The sequence below is a fragment of the Aquarana catesbeiana genome, linkage group LG05 (assembly GCF_042186555.1).
Source record: "Aquarana catesbeiana isolate 2022-GZ linkage group LG05, ASM4218655v1, whole genome shotgun sequence".
NCBI lineage: Eukaryota > Metazoa > Chordata > Amphibia > Anura > Ranidae > Aquarana > Aquarana catesbeiana.
In genome coordinates this window covers 148,144,626-148,168,149 of record NC_133328.1, presented here as the reverse complement: position 1 = coordinate 148,168,149, position 23,524 = coordinate 148,144,626, and the positions used below count along the sequence as shown (strand labels likewise).

Sequence of the window (23,524 nt, the reverse complement as noted above, 5' to 3'; positions counted from 1 at the left end):
GCAGCATTTGATACAGTGGACCACAATACTCTACTTGTCCGCCTCACAGAAGTTGCAGGAGTCACAGATTCGAGTCTAAAATGGTTTGCATCCTTCTTAGAGAATCACTCTCAGACAGTGAAACTTGGAGCATTCACCTCTGACACCCAGACAATTTCCTGTGGAGTCCCCCAGGGTTCACCTTTGTTGCCAGTGCTATTCAACATCTACATCCGCCCACTCCTCAAAATCATCAAAAAATCAGACCTCTGCTTCCACTCATACGCTGACGATACCCAAATCTACTTCCGCATCACCGGACAAAAAGACCACCATCAACAACTAGAGCAATGTCTCACTTTGATAGATGACTGGATGATCATCAGTTCCCTCAAACTCAAAGGGTCAAAAACAGAACTTCTCCTCCTAAACGCTAACCAAAATCCCAAAACCAAGACTCCATGGATACCTCCCACCGTCTTTGGACAGACCATCTCCCCGAGCACCAAAACCAAGAGTCTCGGAGTTATCTTTGACTCAGAAATGACAATGGATGCACAAATAGGATCAGTAGTTAGCGGATCTCACCATTTCCTCCGCCTGCTATGCAGACTCATTCCCTTTATCCCAGAAAAGGACAAAGCAGCAGTAGTTGGAACAATCATCAATTTCCGTCTTGACTACGCAAACTCACTCTACATAGGCTTACCCCAATATCAGCTTGCGCGCTTACAGGCCATTAAAAACGCGGCGGCAAGACTGCTGACAGGAAAAAAACCTTGGGAGTCCATCTCCCCATCCCTGAGGAGCCTACATTGGCTAACGGTAAAAAATCGGATCACATTCAAGACCCTCTGCCTCACCCACAAATGCATACAAGGAAACGCCCCTCAATACCTCCGAGAGAAAATAAAACACTACACACCCAATCGCAATCTGCGATCATCCAACCAAAACCTCCTCCTCGTTCCCAAACACCACTACAAAACAAGGGGAGAACGCAGATTCGCAGTCCAGGGACCTCGGCTATGGAATACTCTTCCGACTCATATCCGCATGGAAGAAAACCATCTGGCCTTCAGGAAAAAACTAAAAACCTTCCTCTTCTAAGAAGCTTCTCAACACAAAACGCATTAGCGCCTTGAGGCGATTCAGTTCGCATTTGCAGCGCTTTACAAATCATTCATTCATTCATTCATTCAGGACCCCCTCCTCACCCCTCCAGTTCCGCTGACCTGGAGCACAGTGATCACCCGCACTGACACACCAGGTCGCTGCCTCACCTGTCCGGGGCTTAGAAAACCTCTCGGCTTAATCTCCAAAACATACCTCGTCAGGAGGAACATTTAGGAACATTCTAATTGATCAGCGGCATCACATGAGCGGCTCCAATCAGAACTCGCACAGCCCATCCTGTCACCGCGGGCGAAGAGGAGAGAAATCCATGGGGATTTCAAATCCCCAGACCGGTACAGCGGTGATAGGAGCTGTCAGTGCGTGGGATTGCTGGGCTCCAGGTTAGCGGGACCGGGGGGGGAATGGGGAGGGGGTCCAGTGTAAGTTCACCTTACAGATTTTCTGTAAAGGTAAACTTGCACTTTAAATTTTAAATAAAGAACTTTGAAGCAAAATAAGGGTAGCTCAGAACTTTTTTTAATTAATCAAATGCAGCCTCACCAGTGCCCATGAATGCAGCCTCACCAGTGCCCATGAATGCAGCCTCACCAGTGCCCATCAATGTAGCCTGATCAGTGCCCATCAATGCAGCCTGATCAGTGCCCATCAATGCAGTCTCACCAGTGTCCATGAATGCAGTCTCACCAGTGTCCATGAATGCAGTTTCACCAGTGTCCATGAATGCAGCCTGATAAGTGCCCATGAATGCAGCCTCACTAATGCCCATGAATGCAGCCTCACCAGTGCCCATCAATGCAGCCTGATCAGTGGCCATCAATGCAGCCTCACCAGTGTCCATCAATGCAGCCTCACCAGTGTCCATGAACGCAGCCTCACCAGTGTCCATCAATGCAGCCTCACCAGTGTCCATAAATGCAGCCTCACCAGTGTCTATTAATGCAGCCTCACCTGTGTCCATGAATGCAGCCTGATCAGTGCCCATCAGCGCAGCCTTACCAGTGCCTATTAGCGCAGGGATTAGAGAGAGGAGAGCCGCCGAATTACACAGAGCGGGGATCTCTCGCTTACTCGACAGTCGCTGTCATACAAAGTCCCACCTCCTGGACCGTCTCCTATGATAGACGTTACACGTTCCTTGCATTGGACCAGTGTGCTGTCTATCATAGGAGCTGGTCCAGGAGGCGGGACTTTGTATGACAACGACAGCTGGGTAGGCGGGAGATCCCCGCTCTGTGTAATCCGATGGTGCTCGCCCCCTCTTCCCCTCAGCCCGGCCCTAGGTGCTCCCCCTCCCTCTGCCTCTAGGCGCGGTGCACCCTGTGCACCCGCCCAGGATTGGCCCTGCCTAGCGCCCTCCCACAAATGGCTTTTTTTATATCGGTGTATAACACGCACGCATTATTTGCACTCTATTTTCAGGGGAAAAAGTGCATGTTACACGCCGATAAATACGGTATATATAATATATAAATATAAGTAAATATGATACATTGTTTTGCTGTCTGTTTCCCCTTTAAGCATGTTTACTTTCACTTCCTATTCTGTCTAGCACAGATCAAATAGACAGGAAGTCAGGAAAAAACTCCCAAACTAGTACACAAAAACAAAAAGAGGCTCCTAACCTTTCTTCTTTGTATCTATGAATGAGGTTTGACTGGATTTTGACTTTAACACTTGTAATGTTTAATTGTTTGTTCATTATATCTTACTCAAATGAACAGAAAGAATTGTAATCAAATGCTAAAGAATGCATCCTCCTTTAGTATTATACTACTGACATAATGTATACTTTTGTCCATTTTCCAGACTTTCAGCAGAGCTTTTACGACTTCTTTGTTCAGAGTCTGACGTAAAAGAACAAGTCAAAGTTTATGATGGCGTTCCCACCCTGCTTAGTTTGCTTCACTCCGATCACCTAAAGCTTCTGTGGAGCGTGGTTTGGGTATTGGTTCAGATCTGTGAAGACCCTGAAATAAGTGTGGAGATCCGTACCTGGGGAGGAGTCAAACAGCTGCTCCATATTTTAAAGGGGTATGTGGAAATTTGTTTTTGTACAGACTTGTACATTAAATAGAAGACACATAAAATTTCACGCTTTCAGTATGAAATACAAATTACCTGACTTGTCACCGCAATACCCAGCCTTTATTAAAATGGCCCTTGTTTTTATCTTCCCCTACTGTTCATTGCCGTGTATTCATCAGTACAGGAACCACTGACTATTCAATGACAAAGTTCTCTTTGTTATCAATCCATTTTGCTACCTGATGCAGGGCTCCCTCTACACATGATAAAGTGAAATCTACTAGAGCAATTTCCATTGAACCTTAGCTGCCAAATGAGCACAGTTTGTAATCCTGGAAATCTCTTCAACCACAATCTGATTTAAAAGATAACTCCACTTTTGTGGGAAAAAAAGCAAAAAAAAAAAAATAATGATAAAGCATATACAATTGCGACACAAGTCAGATTTTGTGATTGAGTGTTATTAAAATTTACCTTTCCTTTTCAATCTGCAGCTCTGTAATTTTCTGTAAAATGCAATGCACTATAGCTACCTTGAAATATTCTGTACAAAGAATGTGTACAGAATGCCCTCCAGATATGTCATTTTCTGCTTGTGTGATTGGCTCACTGACTTTCCCAGAAGTCTATACTAAGATACAAGTCAGAATTTAGGCATCCCCTGAATGTCATTTTTGGTGTGATACTCCTAATAGGAAATCATGTCTAAAGGGATGCAGACCCTGCAGTTTTCCCTCATTAGAGGCCTACAGGTGCAGCAACTGGTTGATAATTATGAAACCGCTCCCATTAGACTCACTCAGAACATGGGCACAGACAAACACACAGGGATTTCTTCAGAATAACAAAAGGTAGGAATCTGCAACAAAGTTTGTTAAAATCCCTGCAATGTACATAGATCGCCCAGAGGGGAATGTTTTTTTTCTCAACAAAATTGAAGTTACTCTTTAACTAATATGGATATGGGGAACCATTTTTAAAAATACTTAAAACTATGATAATTAATAGTACGTATTATTATAACAGATCATGGGGGCCAACCCCCCCACAATTTTTTTTAATGACAAAATATTAAAGATTTACTAATAGGGCGCATGTTTTTTAAAACCTAATATGTGACAGAAACTTATTTTAGAAACTAAAACAATTGATATTTAAACAATATGTAAACATTACTATTATCCAAGTAATCTCCCTGGCTGTACAATTAAGTCAAATCAGTGCAACAAAATGTGGGCAAGACTAGGATTGCGAAGAACCTGGGAAGTCTTAGGATGGCTAGCCATGGCATACGGTGGCCATGGTGAGGTTGTGCCTAACAGTGGAATTGGCATAAAAAGGGATGATTAAACTGAATCTGAGCCTAGTCGTTATATACACTACACATATGCCACAGTCCTTGTACTTACAAAATACTCCAAATTATTGTGCCACAAGTGACAGTTTCATAGACACACATAAACTTCAGAACAAAGGTTATATTTAACCAGCCGCCGTCATTATACTGCAGCAAGTCGGCACAATCCCACGAACCGTCATAGCTGTACGTCGGTCCCTTTAAGCAGGATAGCAGGCACGCGCCCTCTGTACTGCGGGGGTGCCAATGCGTGTGACCAGCAGTCGCGATGACCGACGGCCACACGTGATCGCGGGCACGAGGCACATGTGTGTGTAAACACACAAATCCCTGTTCTGTGAGGAGAGGACAGACAGATCATGAGTTCCTACTAGCTAGAAACAACGATCTGTTATTTCTGCCAGTCACTCCCATCCCCCTACAGTTAGAACACACACTAGGGAACACAGTTAACCCCTTGATCGCCCCCTAGTGTTAACCCCTTCCCTGCCAGAAGACATTTACATAGTAATCAGTGCATTTTTATAGTACTGATTGCTGTATAATTGTCAATGGTCCCAAAAATGTGTCAAAAGTGTCCGATCTGTTCGCCATAAAGTTGCAGTCCCGATAAAAATTGCAGATCGCCACCATTACTAGTAAAAAATAAAAAATAAAAATGCCATAAATCTTTACCCTATTTTGTAGCCGCTATACCTTTTGAGCAAACCAATCAATATGCGCGTCTTGCGATTTTTTTTACCAAAAATATGTAGAAGAATACATATTGCCCTAAACTGAGGAAAAAATTTGCGTTTTAAAAAAAAAATTGGGGATATTTATTATAGCAAAAAGTACAAAATATTGTGTTTTTTTCAAAATTGTCGCTCTTTTTTTGTTTATAGCGCAAAAAATAAAAACCACAAAGATGATCAAAAGAAAGCTCATTTGTGGGAAAAAAGGACGTCAATTTTGTTTGGGTACACATTGCACGACCACGCAATTGTCAGTTAAAGCAACGCAGTGCCTTATCACAAAAAAATGGCCTGGTCATTGAGCAGCCAAATCTTCTGGGGCTCAAGTGGTTCTGGGGCTCAAAAAATTCCAATTAGATTTGAAAGATATCACTTTGCTGAGATTGCCTTAAAGAAGAACTTAATTAAAACCAGCAACTCTTGCATTCTGCGCAGAGAGTTTTTCAAATACAGGGACAAAACTGGTCGCCTACTGGCATGGTTTGCTAAAAGCCAATTTACGCTTACGCACATAGGAGCTTTTTGAGATGTACTCTCCTTACCCCTCTTCACCAAATTAACGCCTGCTTCATGCAAAAATATCAGGACCTCTTTTCTTCCTGTGTGCAGTATGGAGTTTCTGAGCTAGTAGCCTTTTTGGTTGCCATTTTTTCCCCACCCTAGATCCCTCCGCCTAGGAGAAACTTGATTCTGCTATTTCCTTGGAAGAGGTTCAGGAAGCCATTGGGCAGCTTCAGGGTGGTAAGATTCCGGGGATAGGTGGGCTTCCTACGGAATTCTATTCCCTACATTTTGAACTCCTGCCTCCTAGGCGCACTGATCTCTACTCGCATTATGTCTCTTTGGACTCCCTGATTCTATGGCAGAGGCAATTATTGTGTTTACGTCTAAACCTGGAAAGGACGCTCGGGACTGTGCCTCTTATAGGCTGATTTTGTTGCTAAATGAGGAAAATTTAGCTTTTGAAAATCCTAGCCACCCACCTCTCTAAGGTGTTGGATGATTTGATTCATTGGGTTTTATGCCTGGGAAGGGCCCTGACATTAATGTTAGACACCTTATCTAAATGTGTCCATCCCTCATGATAATATGAGCACTAGAGTAATTTCCTCTTTTGATGCTGAGAAGGCATTTGATTCAGTGGCGTGGACTTACCTATCGGAGACACTGCGGAGATTAGGCTCTGAGCCTACCATCTTACAGTTTCTTCAGCTTCTCTATAAGTCCCCCCTTTGCCTGAGTTTGTACCAATTCTACGTTGTCTGACTCATTCCTGCTGCGACGGGGTAACCGTCAAAATTGCCCCCGTTCACCTAGTTTGTTTGCTCTAGCCCTTGAACCCTTGGCAATCTTGATATGAGATTCTCCTAGGGTCTGAGGTCTTCGATCTGAGCAGCTCAAGTAAAACTATCACTTTATGCTGATGATGTCCTGTTATATCTACAGGATGTGAGTCCTTTATTGGCATCCCTGGAACTGTTTGACACCTTTGGTACGTATTCTGGTATCCAAATTAATTGGTCCAAGTATCTTCTGTTCCCATTAGACTCAGGGACCGACAGGTGGCTTGCTCCTCTCGCCTGTGCTGGGTGGACAAATTTAGATACTTGGGGGTAGAAGTGATCCGAGACCTGTCAGCTTTCATAGCTAAAAACTTTTATCCCTTACTTTCACTTCTCCGGGAACGGTGTGCCTCTTGGTCTAATCTGCTCAATCTCTTATGCCCTGTACACAATAATCGGACATTCTGACAACAAAATCCATGGATTTTTTCCGGCGGATGTTGGCTCAAACTTGTCTTGCATACACACGGTCGCACAAAGTTGTCGGAAAATCCGATCGTTCTGAACGTGGTGACGTAAAACACATACGTTGGGACTATAAACGGGGCAGTAGACAATAGCTTTCGTCTCTTAATTTATTCTGAGCATGCGTGGCACTTTGTGCGTCGGATTTGTGTACACACGATCGAAATTTCCGACAACGGATTTTGTTGTTGGAAAATTTTATAGCAAGCTCTCAAACTTTGTGTGTCGGAAATTCCTATGAAAAATGTGTGATGGAGCCTACACACGGTCGGAATTTCCGACAACAAGGTCCTATCACACATTTTCCATCGGAAAATCCTATCGTGTGTACAGGGCATAAGAGCGCGTCAATTTCCTTAGGATGATATTCCTGCCAAAATGTATGTACATTTTTTGGAATTGCCCGGTTTGGGTACCGAATTCCTTTTTTCAGGAGATTGACTGTTGTGTTACTTCATTTGTTTGGTACGAGGTCCTTCCCAGATTGGCAAAATCTACCTTGCAGTTCCTGTCTTGTTGCGAAGGCTTAGCTTTACCTAACTTCCAGTTGTATTATGGGGGGGGTAACCTGGTCACTGCCTACTGGTGGTTTATTGGATCTCGATCCAATGCTGCGGTCTGCCTGGAGACTGTCTTTCTGGGTTCTTTTTCTGAATTATGTAAATTGGTCTATAGAGGCCCCAGAGCTTATGTAGTGCTTACTGCTCCTACCAAAGTTACACTTAGAGTGTGGGGGTTGCTAGGTGTCAGTTCCTACAGGTCAATCAATAGTCACCCGCACAGCCCCTTTGTGGGAACCCTGATCTATAACACTTTTACACTATCCCAGATCCACAGGTTTGGGCTAGACATGGGATTAGGACTTTTGGGGATATCATGCCAGTGGGTTCCCTTTTGACCTTTTCTTAACTCTCACAGAAATTCCATTTACCAGGCTGGATGCCACACTGCCAGATCACAGTTTCCTCAGGTGCCAGTGCTCCAAGCCAACCCGATTGAAGACTTGCTGGTTTAAACCAACTTTAGTAAGCCTCTTTCTGCTCTCTATGCTGCTCTCCTGTGTGTTGATTCTACAAAGGTGAAGCGGTTCTGGGATCTGTGGAAGGATGACATCCCTGCCTTTGACTGAGAGGACTGAGATGATTGTCTGAAAGCTTGTCCTAAACTGGTAATTTCTTCTAGGGATAAATTGATACAAACAAAATTTCTTCATAGGGTCTATTTCAAATCAGTACAGTTACACAGGATTTTTCCTGGGCGTACTCCTACTTATCCACGCTGCCTGCTACACCCGGGTACCTATGGGCACATGTTTTGGTAGTGCCCTATATTTTCCAGGTTTTGGGTGGAAGTCTTTGACCTCATTCATTCCTGTCTCCAGCTCAGCTTTCCAGTGACACCAGAACTTGCTCTTCTGGGTATAAACAATGATGACCAAGGACCGCACCATACAATACTGGTAGTAATGTCGTACTTGCTGTACTATGCCAAAAAGGAAATGTGCAAATGGACCACAGCCTCCCCTCCTACTGTGTCATCTTGGAAGTCTATGATAAATGCTGCCTTACCGCTGTATCAGTTAACGTATCTAAATTGTGGCTGCCCTTGGAAATATGGCAGGGTCTGGCTTCCCTGGATGGCCCAGTAGTTTTAATTGAATTTTGTTTTTATTTGCCCTTCTATTCCCAGTCCCTCTCTTTCCTTGGTTCCCCCTTCTCATTCCCTCTTGTCCCCCTCACCCCCCTCATGATTCACTTCTTCTCACCTTATTTTAGCTGTTTTTGGGTTGCGGATCTATCCCTCCCAGGGGTCTTACAGGTAGGAGTTTTTGGGATTGTCAATCTATTACCAAAGTTGTATCACTTGTCTTCCCACATGATGTTGTTACCCTGATTTTCTTCTTGCGCCACTTATGCGCTGCATTTGTACCTTTTAAATATGCTATTTTCATAAATAAATTCTGCTTGGTAAAAAAACAAAAAAACAGCAACTTTTCAGTGAACGCTTTGGTCGGGACTATGTAACATACAACATATGGTGTAGAATTCAGGGGTCAAGAGTAAGTTACATATAACACAGCATATAGAGTGCAGCAGTCAGAATGAGATGGGAGGTAGAGAGAGAAATTGAGGGGAGAGAGAGGGAAAGGGAAAGAGGGAGGCACAGACAAAGAAGGATGGGGGATAGAGCGGGGGGGGGGGGGGAGAGGAGGGAGAAAGGTGAGGAGGGGGAGAGAAGCGAGAAGGGGGAGAGAGAGAGGAGGGAGAGAGAAAGGGTAGCGATGGAGGAAAAGGGGGTAAGAAGGAGAGAAAAAGGGGAAGAGAGGGGGGGAGAGGGAAAGAAGGGGGGCACAGAATAGGGGGGATGGAGGAGAGGGATAGAGAGGGAAAGAGGGAGAAAGAGAGATGGGGGAGAAATTGACAGGGGGAGGGGGAGGAGGAGAGGGGGAGAGAGAGGGGAGGAAAGGGGGGAGAAAGGAGGGGCATAGAGAGAGACAAAGGGGTGAGAGAACGAGGGGAAAGAAGGAGAATGAGGGGGGGGGAGAAAGAAAGGAATGAAGGGGGAGTGGAGGGAGAGGGGGACTGCTCATTTTACAGTATGCTCTCTAACCAATTATGCTCCGCCTCCCCCCAGGAGTTGGGCTGGTCTCCCCAAGGCTCTGGCAGGGGCAGTAAGCAGCCAGGATCTAGAGCTGCATGCTTTGAAATGTATTCAAAACATTTTTTGAAACATTTCCTCAAGGTTCTAAAGTGTCAAGGAACATAAACAGTACACAAATGGCTGTGGAGGAGTCACCGGTAAATACCGTATATTAATTATCGAATCCACCAAAAAGAATATAAACCTGGCTGAGACTCGAACTATTGCTTTATATTCCTAACTTTAGCCTTGTGGTATTTGTCTTATATATGAAAAAAATGCACATGTCAAATGCAAATGATGTCAATATAAATATAATACAAAGAATGTTTATTATCACATATAATAGACACTATGGGGTTGATTTACTAAGGACAAATAGACCGTGCACTCTGCAAGAGCAGTTGTTCCAGAGCTTAGTAAATGAGCAGAAACTCTGATGACTTCCCTCATCCAATCATGTGCAAGCAAAAATGCTCTTTTTTTAATTTTCCTTACATGTGATTGGGTATTCTTTGCACAGTGAAGCTTTACCTCTTTTACCAAGCTCTGGAGCAACTGCCAAGTGCAACTGCATTTTGCAAAGTGCACCGTCTTTTTGCCTTTAGTAAATCAACCCCTAAATCACAAAAGACTAATGTTATCATTAAAAGAAATGCCTAGCCAAGGAGAAATAAAATATAACAGTAAAAAAATAAGACAACTCCTCCTCCCTGTATCATTTATCCTGCTCTTTTTTTCTATATATAGATAAATGTCTTCTAAGCATGACTGTTTCTTCTTCATCCATCAATCACCTTTCAGGTCAATCCCAAAAATTATACTTTCATAATGTATACTTTTGTATATTGGCAAAAAAAGCTGATAAGAATGTATACAGAATGTGGTGGTAACACTCCTGTGCCTTTCTATATAGTATGTGCAATTTAAAGGAGTGTGTTCAAACAACAACTGATGTCCTGTTGTTTTCATGATAAAGCTTTGGAGGTGTTCATTAGAAGAGAAAAAAAATGTGGCAGGATGATGTTACTTTTGTTTCTCCGTGATTTTGTACACTAAACTCTCTGAACACTATGTACCGTATTCAGACCCCCAGCACAATGGTTTGCAGCTCAACAGATAACCTTTTATGGTGTTTATACACTTATATTGCCAGTATATACAAGATACGAAATAAATGAAATATTTAAAACACATGGTGGCTTCCAGAACCTAGGATTCCAGTATACAAAGTGGATGATAGTTATTCCAAGTTTAAATATAATTTTTGGGATTGGCCAGAAAGGTTATTGACAGATGAAAAATAAACATTCATGCTTGGAAGACAGTCATCCATATAAAAAAGGATCAAGATAAAGGATACAGGGAAGGAGGGAGCAGCCTTGTTTTTAGATTGTTTTATTTTATTTTTCCTTGGCCAAGAATTTTAATTATGACACTATTACATTCATTTTGTGTGATATAGGGGGGGAGGTATTAACTGGTGCACACAGAATCTGGTGCAGTTGTACATAGTAACCAATCAGCATCAAGGTTTTATTGTCAAAGCTTAAGACCCCATTCACACAGGGGCAACACGACTTGTAGGTCGCCTCAGCGAGGCGACCTGCAAACGACTGCCCGGGCGACTTGCAAGGCGACTTCTGTATAGAAGTCTATGCAAGTCGCCCCAAGTTGCCCCCGAAGTCGTACAGGAACCTTTTTCTAAGTCGGAGCGACTTGCGTCGCTCCCCTTAGAACGGTTCCATAGCACAGAACGGGAGGCGACTTGTCAGGCGACTAGGTCGCCTGACAAGTCGTCCCTGTGTGAATGAACTCTAACTGAACAAACTGAAATTAGAAACTGATTGGTTACCATGCACAGCTGCACCATATTTTGCACTATCCAGATTCTGTGTGCCTCAGTATTAGTAAATCTCCCCCACGTTGTTTATTATATGTAATGATAGAAAATGTTTATATCCATATTGACATCATTTGGCTTTGACATGTGCACTTGCATATATATATATATATATATATATATGTAAGACAAATACAGTGAGGCTAAAGTATGGAATATAGGGTGGTAGTTTGAGTCTCAGCCAGATTTTTATTCTTTTTGGTGGATTCTGTTTGAAATATGCCACCCGAATGCCCACACAACCCCTTTCACAAGCACAACATTGCCATGCAGTGCACACCGGGGGTTGGAGTTTGGGCAGACACAGGAGATGGGATAGTAGGTGGAGAAGATACAGCCTCCGTCCTCTTCATGCAGGGGCAAATAGTGCTATAGTCCAAGCAAATTCAGCTTGAAATATTGCTTATGCAAAAGTATAGAGGCTGCCAATCACAAGCACAGTTCCATGCACATCAACAATGCAGGCTCAATCTAGGCGGACTCTTTTTAGAATGTATTGCTGAATAAATTGAAAAAGGAAAGTGGTTCAGGTGTTTCAGGATAATCCAAAACGATAGTAGCAATTAATAGAAGGTCCAATTTTCAGCAGGAATTCTTATTACAGCAGGCAAACACTAAAGTCCCAACAGCAGGTCTTACTCATACTATCCCAAGAGCTGTCTGCCACCTAGTTTTCCTCAGGTACATCCTCAGTGAGGGAGACAAAAGATCTCTCTCCAGACCAGGACTTCAGGACAGTGCCCTCCATCGAAAATCCATTAGTAATCTTCTCCAGACCCTCAGTAGCAGCCCCAGGAGAACTGGAACCCTCCCTGGAGAGGAAAGAACACCCTGGAAACACCTCCCAATTATTTATCACCTCCCAGCCACCTTTTGGATGCCCCCTTTCAAAGATTAGTTGGGTCATGATAAATATGCATACTGGTCATTTGACTGTCCCTGCCCCACATTCTAGAAGCTTCTTCCAGAAGCAGGTGGGAGAAATCAAACATCCAGCTAGCAACCCTAACCAGACAAACGCAATCAGTTACTTCTCTACTGACTGCAGTACTATCTATCTATCTATCTATCTATCTATCTATCTATCTATCTATCTATCTATCTATCTATCTATCTATCTATCTATCTTTACTGGCCTTTCTATTTGGGTAAATATTATACTTTCTATAGAGTTGCATGCACTGAGATATCATTCATAGTTATTTATGAAGAAATCTCAGTGAAGTCTTATGCTTGGCAGCAAGTCATTTGTACTATATCATTTTAAATTCTTCCAGGGAACAGTATCTAGTTTCTGATCGCTCTTCCATTGGGAGCTTGTCAAGTGCGAATGCTGCAGGCCGAATCCAGCATCTTTATTTATCTGAGGATCTGAGCCCAAGGGAAATACAAGAAAATACTCTTTCACTCCAAGCAGGTATAATAACTTGGCATACATAGGTTTGTGCGTGCAGTGAAAAATAGCCAACTTGTCTTTTTTTAACAAATATAAAGTTTTTTTACTTACATAATTTTTTTATAGAATAAATGTTTTTCTTGTCAATAATTTTTTATTGAATGTAACATATCAAGGTAACAGCATCATTACAGTACATTTTATAGTAGACTACAGTATCCATGTGTGAAGATGCTTACTATAATGTCTATGGTAGCAATGCAGTTAAACAAAATTTAACACATGGGGTTGATTTAATAAAACCAGAGAGGGCAACATCTGGTGAAGCTGTGCATAGAAACCAATATGCTTCAAGTTTTTTTGTCAAAGCTTAATTGAACAAGCTGATTGACTACCATGCACAGCTGCACCAGATGTTGTACTCCTAGTAAATCAACCCGAGCGTGTAACAAGTATTTGTGCAAATGTAGCGGACACAAGGCCAAGAGGCCCAAGTATTTTGTGACAAAGCTCTAACTATTACTCATCATTATCAACATAGTAAGAAATAATTAAACGTCTTTATGCATCCTCTCTGACGCAAACCACTCTAGAGCTGCATGGGGTGGGAGTGTCTAGTATGTGTTACTATAAATATTGAAACTTTATGAGAAGAAATTGCCTATTAGTACATTCAGATGGTTTTAAGTTCAGCAGAGCTTCTTTGGGTGTCTTTTGTATGCTTTTGCATATGACCATTTAGTCATTACACCATCTGCTATATACCAGTCTAGAATCATTTGATTTTGGGCCAATCCCACCAGATATATAAAAGGTTACCTGGTATTTGGCAATCTTGGAAGCATCTGTCAGACATTGTGGGTGTAAAGTTACCAGACATTGGGTAACCATGTACCACCAAATTAATAGTTTATACTTAAATTCAACAGCTGCGTTATCAATGGAACAATATGTTGTAGTGAAAAATATGCTGTATGAAAAATGTTCCACTGACACAGCTGTAAATTAACCCTTAAAGTATTATTCCGCTCACATACAAATCTTAAAAGAAGATTGGACTGTCAGTTTAAAAAGTAATAGAAGCACTACTTGAAGCTTGTGAAAAGCCTGGTGAAGCCTGGCTTGTGTTAAAGTGAAAATCATCTATCTCATTAAGATTTGTGTAAAATGTTCCCACACTGTAACTGTTTCTTTAAAAGCTGTTGCTAAAGTTACTTAAGTTTCAAAAATGCTTGCACACTGCTCTTCTTGAAACCTGGTTGAACAAGGCATATTGCTGATGATAATAGAATTAAGCAGTACTTATAGTGCCTTGAAAAAGTATTCATACCCGTGGAAATTTTCCATATTTTGTCATGTTACTACCAAAAACGTAAATGTATTTTGTTGGGATTTTAGGTGTTAGTCCAAGTGGCACATAATTGTGAAGTGGAAGGAACATGATAAATGGTTTTCAAGATTGTATACAAATAAATATCTGAAAAGTGTGGTGTGCATTTGTATTCAGCCCCCTTTACTCTGACACCCCTAACTAAATCTAGTGGAACCAATTGCCTTCAGAAGTCACCTAATTAGTAAATAGAAGGCTACCTGTGTGTAGTCTAATCTCAGTATAAATACAGCTATTCTGTGAAGCCCTCAGGAGTTTGTTAGAGAACCTTAGTAAACAAATAGCATCATGAAGGCCAAGGAACACACCAGACAGGTCAGGGATAAAGTTGTGGAGAAGTTTAAAGCAGGGTTAGGTTATAAAAAATATCCCAAGCTTTGAACATCTCATGGAGCACTGTTCAATCCATCATCTGAAAATGGAAAGAATATGGCACAACTGCAAACCTACCAAGACATGGTCATCCACTTAAACTGACAGGCCTGGCAAGGAGAGCATTAATCGGAGAAGCAGCCAAGAGGCCCATGGTAAGTCTGGAGGAGCTGCAGAGATCCAAAGCTCAGGTGGAAGAATCTATCCACAGGACAACTATTACTCATGCATGCCACAAATCTGGCCTTTATGGAAGAGTGGCAAGAAGAAAGCCATGGTTGAAAGAAAGCCATAAGAAGCCCCATTTGCAGTTTGTGCAAAAGGTTTCTGCACAGATGTCAGTGTAAATTGCAGCCTGAAATCAAAAAAAGTAGTACAGAAACTACTTTTTGAAATCGGTGCAGCGCCGCAGATGTGGCGTTGCACTGATTAGGATGGTGCCACTGACGGCAATTGCCGCTGATTTGACATGTCAAATCGCATGTGACATTGGTCCAGTGTGAACCAGGGCTAAAGCTTTTATGAAATTTTAGTGATTGGATTTGCGTACTATTTAACCTTTTCACTGAATGTGCAAAGAGCATCACATTTGCTAAGTTATAAATGTGGTGACAAGTATAGTAAATCATAGTGATAAAAAGTGATTAATGCGCTACCTTCAACTAATTTAGGAAAAAAAAAAAAAAAAAAAGCTGCTACAATGTGACAAACATAAACAAATAAATAGATAAATTGCAGCGCTTAAGGCAGAACAACATAAACACCATATGTGATATAAAGTGAATTTCTCTGCAAACATATGTGAATGCCCCACTGGAGGGGTATAATCAAAAAATGAAGAAAAGTCTGTGAAAAAAAAAAATAAAGTGAAATCAGGATTGGGATTCCATCAACATTCCAGGTATCCAATTTAGAAGTCATCAAAGCAGTAAGTAGATGTGAATACGCTTACTGGAACGGTTGGACTCTACTGCCATCAGCATAGAGTCAATCGAGCAGTGTGCCACCATGGGCGGATGTACGGATAGCCAAGGACTGATGGAACACCTGCAGGCCGAGATGTCACCGCTGAATCACCAGGATAGAAGCAAGGACCAGTTCCAAGGCTCAAAGATTTTCTCATATCCAGGAAGTATGTGAAAAAAAAGGGGAATGCCTCCACATAGTGCAAATCAGGGTTGTTTATTGCTAAAAAACCGTTATACATAAAAGTGATCACAAGTATAAAAACAGAGTGGCAATGTAGAGAGTTAAAGCCGCCCTTATGTTGTTCTGCTTTAAACGCTGCAATTTATCTATAGTAAATCATATTTCTAATTGTTGAGCATATATGGGTAAATGTTAATGAATATTGCGCAGCTCGGTGATCATACAGGTGTATCTTCTGAGCGAATTTATTTTATAAAGGAGGTGAAAGATTCACTTGGTGAATGTACTGCTTTTTTATGTAAGCTACTAACTGCCTATATTTGTATTAATCAGTTTGAAAAGATGGCAAGTGTTATATATAATACAAAGGTTTTGTAATGTTCTCCCATTTTAGTTGTTTTCTTGATGGAGGTCATGTTTATATTGCCAGTTACTGCTAATAGCTGAGTATATATTTTATGGCAGTATTTAATGCTGGCCTATTGACATAGCTAAGACGTTGATGGGATTAAGGGTTTTATAATTCATTGTTTCTTATAGATAAAGTGCTGAATTTGTAATGTGTTCTTGTCTTCTTAGAAAAGGCCAGTCATATCGTACCTTAGCTGAATATAAATGTACTGACTGAGCCTCTTGTCTCATTCTAGCCTGCTGTGCAGCACTTACTGAACTTGTGCTCAATGACACCAATGCTCACCAAGTAGTTCAGGTAGAGTAACATTTTTTGCTCAATCTATGTGTGTGTTCATCCATTACACAGCTATAAATGTAACACTTATGGTTGTGCATGAACAGTATATTCAATTAATCTATTTTACGTTTCTGCCTACTAATATGGGTTTTAAGTTAGAAGAAATAAAAATGCTGAACAGTCTTATTTTCTTGCTATATAAGGCAATTCCTGACAAAAAGCCCCCCAAAAATAAAACCTCTTGTGTATTTTTCCCAGCTGCTAATGAATTTTGTCTGAGGTCAGAACTGTGGGAGGAGGGTCTTCCTGTGTTCTGTATCTGTGAAATTGAAGGCTGAGGGTGATAAATTAGATCACTAACTATCATGGAGTCTGCAGATTTTACAGTTACTTAAGTAATGTATTTTTTTGGGCTTCATAGATTTTCTTGTTGCTGAATGTCACCTACATTTGCAAAGAAAATTCTAATATTTGAATGTATAATTCTGAGCAAAGGCATTTACAATTAACTTTATCTCTATACTAACAGCACAGAGTGCTGATACTTAAAGGGTAGCTCCACTTTCATGAGGAAAAAAAATAGCAAAAAAGAAAAAGTAATATAGCGTATACAATTGCAACACAAGTCATATTGTAATTGAGTGTTATTAAAGATTACCTTTCCTTTTCAATCTGCAGCTTCTGTAAGTTTCTGAGAATGCATTGCAATATGGCTACCTCGGGCTGTTCTGTACACAGATTATGTACTGACCACCCCCAGAAACATCATTCCCTGCTTGTGTGTTTGGCTCCCCAATTTTCCCAGAAGTCTGCCTATGATACAAGTCAGATTTCAGGCATTCCCTGCAGCAAAAATTTAATTTTTGGCGGGATACTCCCTGTAGTAACACGTCTAAAGGAATGCAGGCCCAGCAGATTTCCTCATTAGTGCCCTGCAGGTGCACACCTGATAGATAATTCTGATAGATAATTATGAAACCACTCTCATTAGACCCACTCACCACAAGCCGCTAAAAGAGTTCAGGTGTAAGGGGAAGAGGAAAACAGTTTTCCACAATAAGCTTATTAAACTCAGGGTAGTCCATGCATGGCAGAATGGCATGATCTTTCTTCTCCACAAAGAAGATTCCTGCCCCTGCTGTAGAAGTGGAGGGATGAATGAAGCCTTTCTTTTGGTTCTCATTGACATATTCCTTCAAGGCTTCCAGGGGTGTCAGCCCCCGTTTACTGAGTACGTCCAGATATTCATGGTATGGCTCAGGCACCATCTGGCATGCTTCGCTGTGAGGGTCCATGCAAACCCCAGGGTTACGCGTGGAGCAGGGGGTTCAAACACACAATGTTCTCGGCAGTAAATCGATTGGAACTTAATTCCTCCGGAAATTCAGTTGGTGTGGGGATTATGTGCCTGCAGCCATGGTAGCCCCAGGATGACAGGAAACAGTAGAGAAGAAATAGCATCCAGACTTAACAGTTCTTTGTGATTATTGGGCAGGGCTGGTACAAGGATTTTTGACACCCTAGAAGAAACCTAATTTTGCCCCCCCAATTGGCTTCACCCCGACTCCACCCCCTTTGCCCTGTCCATGTATATGGTGGAGGGTGGCGGGGTGGAGATTTTTGACAAATAGTGGCAGCAACTTCTCGCTTCCTCATCCCAGCCATAGTCTGCAGGTATATGGACAGGCTAGGGTAATATATTGACAGGCTAGGGTAGTAAATGGACACGCTAGGGTAGTAAATGGACCCCCCCCCCACAAATCTGGTATCAGGTATATTAAAAATCGGAATCCCCAGCGAGTGGCTGGGCATCCGGATTTTGCCCCCCCCCCCCCCACCGGTGCCCTAGGCAACCGCCTGACCTTCCGATTGCTAGCACCAGCCCTGTTAGTGGGGGTGACAACGGGTAATGGTGGTGTCTCCTGAGTTACAAGTCCTGATCTGATGTAAGAACCATCTGGCAGGTACAGTGAAAGTCCTCTGGACTTTGGCTGTAGCAGGATGCGCTGTTGTCCTGCTAAGGCCAAATCAATAAAGCAACTACAAGCCCCAGAGTCAATAATTGCGGTGACTGGAATTGCTCTGAAATGAAATTAGGAGAGCTAGATGAGTTGCACTGGAAGACAAGAGTGGCTGGTTAACAGGACAAATAGACAGACATTTACACAATTTTGCAGGTCATGCGCATACATAGTAACCAGCCTCCCCCCAGTGCATGCAGAGATTGTTCTGTCGGCAGCGAAGGCGTTTTCTTCAGATGGCAGGGAAGGACACATCAACAAAAGTTGTATTGGCCCCGGAGCCTCGGGTGCAGGAAAAGCAGGGCTGGCAGGAGCAGGATGAGTAGAAACTGGAACTCTGGGCAAAATTCTAACATTTTGTATTGCCAGCTTTACTTTTTTGTACTTCCTTCCTTCTTTGTTTGTTTAATCGAACCCTTGGATATACCCAGTGCTTCCAGATGTGGGGAACCAGCTAATCCCTAGGCCTGAACCCTGTCACATAGGGGAGGACAGAAGGTCATTAACCCTGGGTAAGGTTCAACATAGGCTTCCACAGTGCCTACAAAGGGAATCGGCTCTCTAAAGGGCTGCATGGTCAGATCAGCCAGGTCAGTAACAAACGATCAGATCAGGCAGACAGCAGACAGAAGAGAGGTCAGGGTACAGGCCAAGGTCAGTATCGTTAGATCCCTCAGATGAGCAAGAGATCAAAGCTTGTTTAAATTAAGTAAGTGGGGTGGCTTGTCAAATGAGCTTGTTGCTTTACCCAGAATGGTTTTTAAGTCTAAATAAAGCTGCAATCCCTGGAGCATTTGCCATAGTTTGTAAGTATTCATATTATGGAAGACTTACACCATAGGCAAGCCTCCTCCAGTGATGCAAGGTGTTGTTGCTATCTTCTCTTGGTCTTATTCTGGCCAACTGTCTTCTTTCTTTGGCCATGGGGCAGCCATTGATGATGTTACTGCTTTGCATGGCAGTTATATCACCCTAGCACCTGTCTTCACTCTCGCACTCTCAGCATCTTACAAATGCAGGGAGTTCACACTGAACTGCACATGCATCACTCTCAGTGTACAATTTTTAGAAAATTGCTATGAGAAAAGAAATTTTTTTTTTTTTTGGTAGCAGGGACATGCAAAGTCTTTTCTACCAAAAACTCTTCTGTCAATTTTTAACAATTTTTACAGCTTTTTTAGAAATCTGTCTGGAGGCAAAATGGCAGTCATAGAAGCCTCTGCTAACAGCAGTCAAGTTCTATTTAATAAGTATTATTCCTTATCAGACCCCACCCACAAACACACAAAACATGACACTGTCTACCAGTGTCAAAATACCTTTGCCTCATTTTAGGGAATAACATATCTACATTACATAATGTGTTCCTTTTTTGCAGGAAAATGGTGTTTACATTATTGGTATGCTGATTTTACCAAGCAGACAAAATGAATGTATTAGAAGCAAGTCTATTTTGTTACAGGTAATAACAAAACGTGCTTAAAGGGAATGTGTAAATTGTTTTTTATATACGGGAAAGGAAAGTAGATCTAGATGGAACGTCCATACATCGTTGTTAATTGTATATACATATTGGTAGTTGTGAGCTCTACACGTTTCGGGACCTTCTAGCCCCTCATCAGGAGAAAAACCGTAGTAAATACCTAAGAATGGAGAGGACAGCCATATTAAAATAGCTTGAGCAAACAAGTGGGCAAATGTGAAATGTATATACACACCATTGGTTGGATGTTTGTATTCCCATATTCCCAATAATTTGATTCAACAAGTGCGCACTGGTGGCCTCAGCCGGAGTTTGTCATGCGGCCGTGCTTTTTTCTGTTATGCTCCGGAGCTGCGATGCGCACTGGGGGCCTCCCCTCCACCAGACTCTGACGTAGGGTGGGCGGGGGCACCGCCACTGCGCGTCGACATCACGCTTCCCATGCCAGCACGTGCGGCATCTTCTGGCGCACCATTTGCCCGCAGGTTGATATACCTTCTCCAGCGCATTGGGGGCTCGGGATGGCACTCCTTGCTGGTAGGCTTGGGTGGTCTGGCCGCTAGCTTGTTGGCGCCTCCCGTGCCCCCCATTGGCTGCTGGGACGTGACGTTGGGGGATGGGCCGTGGCTGCGCTCCCTTCATAGGCCTCCCCCGCTGCTAGGTCTCACACATAGATTTGCTCACATCATTCAATATCAAGGAACCACATGCTCCCCGTTTTCTTTACCCCCACTCAATTTGAGCCAGGTAATTATTTCCTTCACCTTCCTCCTACCTACTCACCCTTTACCTCCCACCTTCTGTTATCACCCCTCTTACACTTGACTTTGTCTCTCTGCTTTCCTCAATATTCCCCTCATTCCTATACACATACTTGTCCATGTTGTTCAACATTTTCCACACACACATTTGCAGTTCACTTACACGCTTGTTTTTTTCCACATTTTTTCACAGAGGTCTCTAATTTGGAGCTATTTTTTGTTCACACGTTTGTCACCTCATATAGTCTGACCCACTCGGAGTGTTGCTTGTGTTGGCTGCGTCCGCCTCATAGCGCCCCCTCAGCTCCGGGGTGTGGCACTATTAGCTGGTCTGTGACTCTCATGGCTGCACCAACATTGAGCAGATGTACACGTAAGTCTGTGGGCCAAATGTGTATATGTGTGGGTTTTTCATATTTTACATTTGCCCACTTGTTTGCTTAAGCTATTTTAATATGGCTGTCCTCTCCATTCTTAGGTAATTACTACGGTTTTGTTCCTGATGAGGGGCTAGAAGGTCCCGAAATGCGTAGAGCTCTCAACTACTGCTATGTATATATAATTATTAACAATGTATGGATGTTCCATCTAGATCTACTTTCTTTTCCTTTTTCTTTTATCCACATTAGGCAACACTTCAGTGTGTCACTAACTCTGTATAGGCACCAAGCACTATATGTGTATTATATGGATCAAATTTTCTATGTATTTGTAAATATTTCCTTGTTGGAATGTATACTACTGTGCAAAATTAGGTTCTAGTGAAATATACAATAATTGATAAATAGCAATATGCATTATCATTATATATGTTAATATATGACTATTTGAATCTATTAAAGCTCTTTTATCTAATTCATTCATTTGCGTCCGTGTGCCTCATGCAAATTCCCGCCTCTTGCTCTCTTTTTTAATCTCATTATTGAACTGGGATGGAGGAGGGGACTTGAACGCCCCCCTGCTACCTCATTTAAAGTCCCAAAATTCTTCTCCTTTTTCTTGTTTTTTATATACAGTATCTCACAAAAGTGAGTACACCCCTCACATTTTTGTAAATTTTTTAGTATATCTTTTCATGTGACAACACTGAAAAAAATGACACTTTGCTACAATAAAAAGTAGTGAGTGTACAGCTTGTATAACAGTGTAATTTTGTTGTTCCCTCAAAATAACACACAGCCATTAATGTCTAAACCGCTGGCAACAAAAGTGAGTACACCCCTAAGTGAAAATGTCTAAATTGGGCCCAAAGTGTCAATATTTTGTGTGGCCACCATTATTTCCCAGCACTGCCTTAGCCCTCTTGGGCATGGAGTTCACCAGAGCTTCACACGTTGCCATCGGAGTCCTCTTCCACTCCTCCATGATGACATCACAAAGCTGGTGGATGTTAGAGACATTGCGCTCCTCCACCTTCTGTTTGAGGATGTCCCACAGATGCTCAATAGGGTTTAGGTCTGGAGACATGCTTGGCCAGTCCATTACCTTTACCCTCAGCTTTATTTGCAAGGCAGTGGCTGTCTTGGAGGTGTGTTTGGGTTGCTATCATGTTGGAATACTGCCCTGCAGCCCAGTCTCCAAAGGGAGGGGATCATGCTCTGCTTCAGAATGTCACAGTACATGTTGACATTCATGGTTCCCTCAATGAACTGTAGCTCCCCAGTGTCGGCAGCACAAATGCAGCCCCAGACCATGACACTCCCACCACCATGCTTGACTGTAGGCTTTGTACTCCTTACCTGGTTGCCGCCACACATGCTTGACACCATCTGAACCAAATAAGTTTATCTTGGTCTCATCAGACCACAGGGCATGGTTAGTAGTAAGCCATGTCCTTAGTCTGCTTCTCTTCAGAAAACTGTTTGCGGGCTTTCTTGTGCATCATCTTTAGAAAAGGCTTCCAGCCATGGAGACCAATTTGATGCAGTGTGGGGCAAATGGTCTGAGCACTGACAGGCTGATCCCCCACCCCTTCAACCTCTGCAGCAATTCTGGCAGCAATCATACGTCTATCTCCCAAAGACAACCTCCGGATATGATGCTGAGCACGTGCACTCAACTTCTTTGGTCGACCATGGTGAGGCCTGTTCTGAGTGGAACCTGTCCTGTTAAACCTCTGTATGGTCTTGGCCACCATGCTGAAGCTTAGTTTCAGGGTCTTGGCAATCTTTTTATAGCCCAGACCATCTTTATGTAGAGCGACAATTCTTTTTTTCAGATCCTCAGAGAGTTCTTTGCCATGAGGTACCATGTTGAACTTCCAGTGAGCAGTATGAGAGAGTGAGAGTGATAACAACAAATTTAACACACCTGCTCCCCATTCACACCTGAGACATTGTAACACTAACGAGTCACATGACACCGGGGGAGGGAAAATGGCTAATTGAGCCCAGTTTGGACATTTTCACTTAGGGGTGTACTCACTTTTGTTGCCAGCGGTTTAGACATTAATGACTGTATGTTGAGTTATTTTGAGAGGACAGCAAATTTACACTGTTATACAAGCTGTTCACACTCTACTTTACATTGTAGCAAAGTGTCATTTCTTCAGTGTTGTCACATATAAAGATATAATAAAATATTTACAAAAATGTGAGGGGTGTACTCACTTTCGTAAGATACTGTATTTTTTATATATTTATTTCGATCAAAAGTAAAAAAAAAAAATACGCTTTAAA

General features: G+C 42.4%; 1 protein-coding gene across 3 annotated transcripts in view; it reads left to right on the top strand.

The window, feature by feature from the left end:
- NEK10 (NIMA related kinase 10) overlaps positions 1-23,524 on the top strand; it is a 515,946-nt gene that overhangs the window by 122,348 nt on the left and 370,074 nt on the right. For all 3 annotated transcript variants that reach the window (XR_012244412.1, XR_012244413.1, XM_073630267.1), the window contains exons 12-15: positions 2,923-3,147; positions 12,861-13,000; positions 16,538-16,599; positions 19,981-20,064. Coding sequence is in view for 1 of the 3 variants with exons in the window: in XM_073630267.1 (XP_073486368.1) it covers positions 2,923-3,147; positions 12,861-13,000; positions 16,538-16,599; positions 19,981-20,064 (511 nt within the window). In the remaining 2 variants the exon portion in view is untranslated. The remainder of the gene's footprint in view (positions 1-2,922; positions 3,148-12,860; positions 13,001-16,537; positions 16,600-19,980; positions 20,065-23,524) is intronic.